At 43.5% G+C, this 8868-nt stretch overlaps 1 protein-coding gene across 1 annotated transcript; it reads left to right on the top strand.

Moving 5' to 3' along the window:
- Nucleotides 1-5820: 5820 nt before the first annotated feature.
- TNFRSF17 (TNF receptor superfamily member 17) lies at nt 5821-8610 on the top strand. Its single transcript, XM_030883981.3, has 3 exons — nt 5821-6115; nt 6470-6601; nt 8106-8610. The coding sequence occupies exons 1-3, from the start codon at nt 5821-5823 to the stop codon at nt 8393-8395; spliced, it is 717 nt and encodes a 238-aa protein (XP_030739841.1). The 3' UTR covers nt 8396-8610.
- The last annotated feature ends 258 nt before the right edge of the window (nt 8611-8868 follow it).

The raw sequence follows: 8868 nt of genomic DNA, 5'->3' as shown, positions 1-8868 counted from the left end.
GAGCGCAGGCTCAGTAGTTGTGGTGCACGGGCTTAGTTGCTCCGCAGCATGTGGGATCTTCCCAGACTGGGGCTTGAACCCATGTCTCCTGCATCAGCAGGTGGATTCTTAACCACTGCGTCACCAGGGAAGTCCTGCACATAAACTTATGAGTTCTAGAGATTATCTTACTTAATCCTGGCAACAATCCCAGGAAGTTGATATATTATCAAGGACATTGTTACAGATAAGGAAACTGAGGCTCAGAGAGGTTAGACCACTTGCCCAAGGCCACACAGGATCCACTGTGGTGAAGCTGGGCTTCAGATTTTTCTGGCTCCAAAACTTGTGTCTTAATCGTAATGCTGTGCCACTCTGCGGGCAGGATCTGGACAGTTCTTAGTGAATCATTTCAACTGTAGGTTCAAGACAACAAGATTAAAGAGGTGTATCAGTCAAGGATGGTCAGGGGAGCTGAGCCACCATGAGTGGTGCAGTGTAAGGGACATATTGTAGGAATCAGACCTTCCACAATTGTGAGAGGAGCTGGGGAGGTGAGGACCAGTGGAATCACCGACCAGTTGATCTGAGAAGTCGGGAACATCCAGTTGCTAACAGAGGGCCGTCAGGGAGAGCTTGTACAGTTGTGTGTGGCCCCCGCCTCTGTGAATCAGCAGGTAAGCTGATGGCAAGATGGTGGGGCTGGGGCTGCTGTTGTTCAGCAGGGCCAGCAGGTGGGAAGAAGAGCTGGATGTAGAGCAAAGGAGAATGAGGATGTACCTGAACCCATTAGGCATCTTTGTGACCATCCGTCACTGCATGTGACTGTGATGTCCTTCGGAGAACAGTGGCTGCTGCTTCCCATTCGCTTTCCCAGTCTCATTCGTGTTCCTCTGTTGGCCAGCTCTATCCTGGAGCCATGCAGGGATGGGGATTCTGGGAGACACAGCTCCCACAGTAACCAGGTAGCACAGCATAACACAGAGGTTATTCAAGGAGGTCAACAGAAGGCAAGGATTGGATGTGTAGTCAAGGGCCTTGTGATGGTTAATTTTATGTGTCAGTTTGATGGGGCCCAGATATTTGGGCAAAGATTATTCTGGGTGTGTCTGTGTGGGTGTTTTTGGATGTGATTAGCATTTGAATGAGTACACTGAGTAAAAGTAGACTGCCCTCATGCAGAGAGTTGAAGATCTGCCTGACTATTGAGCTGGGACACCAGCCTTTTCCTGTCTTCAGACATTGAAACATCAGCTCTTTTTGTGTCTCGAGCTTGCTGGCTCTTGGACTAGAACTCACACCATTGGCTCTTGAGCTGGAACTTCAGACTTGGACTGAAACTACACCATCGCTGTTGACTTTCCTGGGTCTCCAGCTTGCCAACTGCACATTTTAGGACTTCTCAGCCTCCATAATTGTGTGAACCAGTTTCTTAGAGGAAATCTCTTTCTCTATATATGTACATTCTGTTGGTTCTGTTTCTCTGGAGAACCCGGACTAATGCAGGTCTAGATTTCCCTCTCCAAGTGAAAAATCTACTAAAGTCCTGGGAAGAACTTGTGTACTGTTGGTTTAGAGTTAAGAGCTAAAAGGTCAAAGTGTTCTGGTGTGAAAGCTTGCTGGTAGTTTAGTAATTTGGATAAAGGATCTTTTAAATGGATGGAATTTTCCTTGCAGAACACGCTAATGGCTTTGGAAGTTTGAGGCAGCGTCTCTTCGCTTCTTTAGAGCGTTGAGTGACTGCTGAAGCTTGATGCTGACTTGGGGATTGGTTTTCCTCCCTGTTCTTTCTGTGTAGAGCGAGGTCAGACCCAGCACTCTTTTGGTGATGTTATCATATCAACAAACTTTATCACGAAACTTAAAAAAAAAAATCCTTGCTTTAAAACCATGTTCCTTCTGTTTTACTGTCACTATGCTAAATCCCCAAATCACAGCCTTTGAGAACTGGAGGAAATTGTGGAGATAATCTGGCCTGATTTTTCCCAAATTATGTTCCATAAAACATATATTCCTAGATGTTCATAGGTGGCCCTTGAAAAAAGGAATTCAATGACCAAGTAGGTTTGAAAAGACTGCATACATTCTTTCCCTTTTGGAGAATCCAAATGCACTTTAATAAAGTTTGAGATGCCTCTTAGACTTGAAATGGATGTACCAAGTAGGCAGTTGGTAGATAGGTTTGGATTTCAGGGCCAAGGTTGGAGTTGGATATATAGATTTGGAAGGTAACACGTTTCAAACCATGGGAGCAGGGAATTCCCTGGTGGCCCAACTCTGCGCTTCCACTGCAGGGGGCATGGGTTTAATCCCTTGGGGAACTAAGATCCCGCAAGCCACGTGGCATGGCCAAAAAAACAAAAACGAAAACAAAACAAAAAACAAAAATCAAGCAAACAGTAAAACATGGGAGCAGAGGAGATGATGAGGGAGAGTTTAGAAGGAATTAGTGTGTGAGGGCTGCAAGTGCTGCAGCTCTCTTGTGACCATGAGGAAAATACCTGGGAATGGAGCCAAGACCCAGAAGATGGCATTGCTGAGGCAAGTGACAGAGAGAAACTTGGTCAAAAGTCGAGCTACTAAAGCTGATTTTACCGTTGGACTTTTCAGCAATAATACCAGTAAATTCTTTTTGAACTTCAGTGTTTATGTCATTTCTTATGGAAAGAGTCCTGACTAGTATGACATCTCCCAAATCCTTTTGCACACTTATCTCTATCTGTCTGTGTTTCCCCACCTCCTTCCCTGTCATGGAGGAGAAGCAGCTGACCCTAAGATGCCAGAATTCACCAGTCACCCCTATCCTGAGGAGCAAAGGGGAAGGCCCTCAATCAGTGTCTATTGTCGACATTTCAGGCAAGAGTGGAGGAATTAGTTAAGAATGGGATAAAACGGTTAAGGATTTTATTTTTATTTTTGGATTGTTAGCAACCAACCCAAACTGACTCTGGCTAACTTAAGCCAAAATGGGATTTTATTGGAAGGATCACAGGTTTTCCTCACAGAATCAAAGAGAGAGCTGAACAAGCTGAACAGCAAACCTGGGGAAGGGGAGGGACCAGAGCTACCCTGGGGAGTCTCAGCAGGATGGCATCACCATCCTCTCTGGGCCGCCCATCCATTGATGTGGTACAGCTCCAAGGCCTGTGCTCTCTGGTTCAAGCTTGAAACAACTGGGGGAGAGGAGATGCTTGTGGGGAGAGAGCCTGAGGCAAGATGAAGCCTCCCGGCCTGATCCCTGGAAGCCCACCCAGCACATCTGAGAGGCTTGGCAACATGCCAGGAGATGTCTCAGGTGACCTCTCTGAGGATGGAGCCATTCCTGGGCTTCTTCAAGATGCCCGAGGCCTACAAGGGATTACGAGCAACCTCGGCAGGCCTTCACTGCAGGCCTTCACTGCTCGTAAGGCTCAGTGAGGGTGCCGGGGAAGGGCTTCCTTGGTGCTCTGGCTTTCAGACCTCACACTGTCTCAGACTTTGCCCATCACTGGTTTCTCTGACTTCTTTAATCTTTACTCTTCCCCCTTAGCCTATGCTCTTCATCTTTGGGAAACTTTTCTTTCACTCTGCTCTTTTCCCTCCTCCAAACTCCCCAGTTGCTGTAGACTGAATGTTTGTGCCCCCCGACCCCAAATTCTTACGTTGAAACCTAATCCCCAGTGTGATGGCATTTGGAGGTCTTTGGGAGATTATTAGGTTATGAGGGTGGAGCCCTCATGAATGGGATTAGTGTCCTTATAAAAGAGACTCCAGGGAGATCTCCTGCCCCCTCCACCATGAGAGTTTATAGTGAAAAGACAGCTAGCTCTCTGTGGGCTCTCACCAGACATCAAACCTGCTGACACCTTGATCTTGGACTTCCCAGCCTCCAGAACTGTGAGAAATATATTTTTATTGTTTGTAAGCCACCCAGTCTATGGTATTTTGTATAGCAGCCTGAATGGACTAAGACACCACCCTTTAAAAACATGATTCTTATTAAAAAAATAATCATTATTATTAAAAAAGTTATTCAAGCAGTACCAAAGATTTTTCAGTGAAAAGTAAGTTTTTAAAATTTTCTTCCACCCTGGACTTTATGTCTCTTGCCAGAGGCAGTGATTATTATCAGTCTCCTGAGTATCTTTCCAGACGTAGTATGTTTATATCTCTCTATATAGACCCTACATATTTTATTTTGTAAACACAGGAGAGAAGATTATAAACACACTGTTCAGTACCTTGAATCTTCCACTTGGTGATGTATTGTTCATATCAGAGCACATTGGTCTCATTCTTTTTGATGGCTGTGTCATATTTTACAGTGGATTCCCCGCTGATGGACAGGATCTTGTGAATACAAATGATGCTGCAGTGAACGTCCTTCTACATGGGACTGCAGGCACCTGAGCCAGTACATCTGTCAGAAACAGTAGTGCTTTCTTTTCCAAGAGATATCGAAGCTCAGTTCTGGTTTCCACCAGACTTCCCAGGCGTGGCCCACCTTGGCTACCTCCTCTTTCTCTCCACTCCTTAAATACCTACAATATGCCCACTGACATACTCAAAGGCCACCAATGACCCCCTTCCTTAGTGCACCACCTCTGACTTTTCTGCAGAATTTGACCCTACTTCCTATCCTTTCCTGAAGCTCTCCTTGCTTGGCTGATAGGAGGGGTAATCTTTGTCCTCACCTATCTCTCATCATGCTTTTCCTGTGTCCTTTCCTGTCTCCCAAAGGTCACCATTTGGCAGGAGCGTGAGGGCGTGGGACCTGCTGGGCCAGCCCTTTCAGCTCCTGGTTGTCCCACCCAGGGTGTCACACCCACCCGTTGACCTCACTGCCTGGACCCTAGAGGAATGTAAGATTTTGATTTATTTCTCAGTATGGTTAGAAACAAACGCATGTGATTCCATTTATGTAAAAAGGAAAATGCACCTCCCTATCTATCTATCTATTTATCTGTCTATCTATCCCTCCATCCACCTACAGAAATCCTCCCAGGAGTTGGCCAAATAGAACACATTGGCAGTAGCACAGAGAACGCTACTCAATACTCTTAATAACCTTTATGGGGAAAGAATCTGAAAAAGAATAGATACAAGTATATGTATAACTAAATCACTTTGCTGTACACCTGAAACCAACACAACATTGTAAATCAACTATACTGTAATATAAAGTAAAATTAAAATTAAAAAAAACACACTGGCAGGCCTGTTTGCGAACTCTGTGTGATACACCAAATACTAACAGCGATTATTTCTGGATGCTATGATTGTGGATAATTTTTCTACATGCTCAACTGTTTTTTTTCTAAAATTTCAACAATGGAACATAGATATTAATAATATATTAATATTCATATATTATTATTATGTCCCAAACCTATCTTCCCCCCAACCCTCTTGCCAATTTAACTTTTACCCTAGAAATTCCTATTTGTCGGAATTCTGGGACTCTTCCTAGGTTTAAAACCTGGTAGGCATGCTTCGTATTCCTTCCCTCTCATATTCTATCTTCCTACTACACTTTGTGGTTATTCGAGTGAATTTCTATCTCCTCTGTTAGATTTTTAGTTCTTAAGGGACACAGACCTTGTCTTATCTCTCTCCCTGGGGCCCATCACACAGCACAGCTCACAAACAGATGCTCCCAAAATGGTTACTGAACCTCCTGCTTGATGCCTCAGGCTTGTTGACATCCTGCAACTGTCACCTGCCTGAGAAATTTCCTCTATAAATAAGCAGTTTCTGTTTCAGGTATAAACCATAGCCCTTGCTACATATGCCCCATCTCTTACCCCACCCAGGCCTCAAACTTAGAAACTGGAATTAGTGTTGGTATTCAAATCCTTAGCCATGGTACCAAGAGTCAGCCCCCATAAGAACCAAGTCATTGATGTGAAGTTCTTTTTTTCCCTCGACATTCTAGCAGCTGTCATTACATTTGCTGGGGAATTCTCGACGAGATTTTACTTGTCCTCCCATGCTGTTCTTTCTGTGGTTTCCTTGTTTCTTTTTGCGATCCGGTTCCAGATGGCTCAACAGTGCTTCCAAAATGAATATTTTGACAGATTGCTGAATGCTTGCAAACCGTGTCACCTTCGATGCCCTAATACCCCTCCTCTAATATGTCAGCGTTATTGTAATACAAGTAAGTAATACTGCTCGAACAATTCCTCATTGGTGTGAAGTCTTCTCTCTGTATTGACTTTATTCAAAGAAGAAATATTACGGGGAAGGTGGTGATATTTTCTGGATCAAAAAGAGGAAGAAAATTAGGCAATCATTTAAATGCCAACAGGAACGAACAATTATTCAGAACTGAACTCAATTTTATTCTGCAATGTTAACAACAGAGATTTTTTATCAGCTCTCCTAATTAAGTATGGTTTAGAATTTAAAAGTCAGTGCTGAGGAATGAGGGGAATTGGACGGCAAATAATCTTTACTTGATGTGGTTATGATGTTATCAGTTCATTATTTCTCTGACATTCTTTTAATTCAGTGAAAGGAACAAATGCAATTCTCTGGACCTGTTTGGGCCTCAGCTTGATCGTTTCTTTGACAGTTTTCGTGTTGATGTTCTTGCTCAGGAAGATGAGCTCCGAGCCATTAAAGGACGAATTTAAAAACACAGGTTGGTTTGATGGTTGATCTTTGAAATCTGTTTCCAAGAGGTGGCTATGGTGAATTTCAGTTCCTTTTCTTTTTTCATGTTGAGTATCTCATCCGGTAAGGGCCCTTCTGAGTGTGTTAGGTGACAGGTTAAATGAACTCTTGGAAGAAGCGCGCTTTCTTTTCGATTTTTACACCTTCTTTGCTGATGTCCTACAATGTCAGCCTTCCCCAACATTTTTTCTGATTACTCTTTTGAAGTACTGAGGATTCCTTGGGAAACATCCATCTCTTTGACAAAGTTAGCACATTGATTAAACGTCATGCTATCAGAAACAGCTAGCCAGGTTTGGTACTATTGGGAAAAGTATATTTGGCAAGATCCGTGGCCATATTTTCATACAAATATAAGTGTTGTTTGCTTGAGTGAACATTTTACTGCGAAAAATGCTAGAAATGAATACCAGTTGCTCCTGGATTATGTAAACAATCATCTCAAAGATTTTTATCTTTATTAAGCAGTAGAGAACCAGTCCCGGAGAAGTGGATGTTCTACTTAAAGGCTTTGTAAGATAAAAATATTTCAGCACCTTTGCCCATGATCTAATTCCCGAACACTTTGCAGCCATTGCCCTATTTCTTTATGCGTGTATTTTCCATGCATAATCTGTAAAGCATCCACCTTATTTGCTTTCTAGTGCAGTAAAGGGAGGGAGATGGCTCTTCCATATGATTGACTCATTTCTCGTTTTTTGCCTGGGGTCTGAGAGACAGGTGGGGAGTGACTTTAGTGTGACGTTTTGGAAGATGGAGTTACACTGCAGAAGGTTGAGGAAGTAGTAAACGTGCCTTCATAGACACATATGGGGATGTAGTGGAGACTCCTTCCTTCTGTGATCATGACAGATTCATTTAAAAAAAAAAGTAATCTGCCACGAAATGCTCTGCAAGAGAAGCATCTTTACTGTGAATTCTAAAGTGTCACCCAAGACTGATTTTGGTGTGCTGTAACATATGGTAATTTGTCATTTCACATGTGTAAAAAGGCTCAGTACCTTAATGCATCCAAGGGCCAAGTGTGTGAGAAATGAACGTAGTGGGCTGCTTGAGGCTTCGGCGATAGGGGAGCCCATGCCCTGCTTGAAGGAGACAGGTGCTATCGACTCCCAATTGTTTCCGTGTAGGAATGTTGGCTCCTAGTGGCCACATTTTGTTTTCTTAAAAAAAAAAAAAAGAGGCCAGTTGTCTAGATTTGTATGTAAAGTCTCTTGCTTTTCAAATGTGGGCCAATGTAAAACAGACAAGCAAACACTTAAAAACACTGTACGCCCTAAACCAAGCATGTCTTTGAACCCAATGTGGCCCACGGTCTGTCAGTTCATGACTTCTAGCGTAGGACCCACTTATTGGTTCTGTGGGAAGAGACACATCTCACGTTGCTTTGATCCCAGATGTGTGCTGTTAAGTCTGGCACAACCATGCGCCCTGAAAAGTTTAGGTTAACAGTTCTGTTTCTGCATAATCAGGACCGGCTCTCCAGAAGGATGCGAACGCAGACCTGTACGAGAGCGACGATGGCGGGACTGGTGCGGAAACTCTTCTTTCGAGAGGCCTCGGGTACACAGTGGAAGAATGTACGTGTGAAGACTGTGTCAGGAGCAAACCAAAGGTCGACTCTGACCATTTCTTTCCACTCCCAGCCATGGAGGAAGGTGCAACCATTCTTGTCACCACAAAAACAAACGACTACTGCAACAGCCTGCTAGCTGCCTCGAGTGTCACGGGGATGGAGAAATCAGTTTTCCCAGCTAATTAACCATTTCAATGGTATAGAGCTACTTGGAAAACCTTTTGTCAGAAGAAAAGGATGATGTGTCGGATCTGTTTAGGATGATTGTACTTATCAGTGGATGATATGGCTTTTTGTTCTCTAATTCTGGAAAATCTTTGTTAGATATATTTTTCTACCTTACTGTTGGGAGCTTAGCTGTGGAAACTTCCTTGGTTTCATGATTAAATTGACTCACTGAAAAAAAAAAAGCACTGCAATGTGTGGATTCCATAGTCACATGTTTCTGTGGCTAGACCACTTCTCTCCTATACGTGTACACATACATTTCACGACAGACTGGATTTCTTTTTATTGTTAAAGGAAAGCAAGGTTATCCTATGTACTTTCTATCTACAGGAGAAGCCTAGAGCCAGCCACACTAATTCAGTGTGCAGTGCATGGCCAGTTCCTGACCTTGTGAGCTTTCAGCTTCATGGAGGCATCAGGCATTATTACAA

The sequence above is a fragment of the Globicephala melas genome, chromosome 15, assembly GCF_963455315.2.
Source record: "Globicephala melas chromosome 15, mGloMel1.2, whole genome shotgun sequence".
NCBI lineage: Eukaryota > Metazoa > Chordata > Mammalia > Artiodactyla > Delphinidae > Globicephala > Globicephala melas.
Note: the sequence above shows the minus strand (reverse complement) of the source record. Positions and strands in the feature narration are given on the sequence as shown.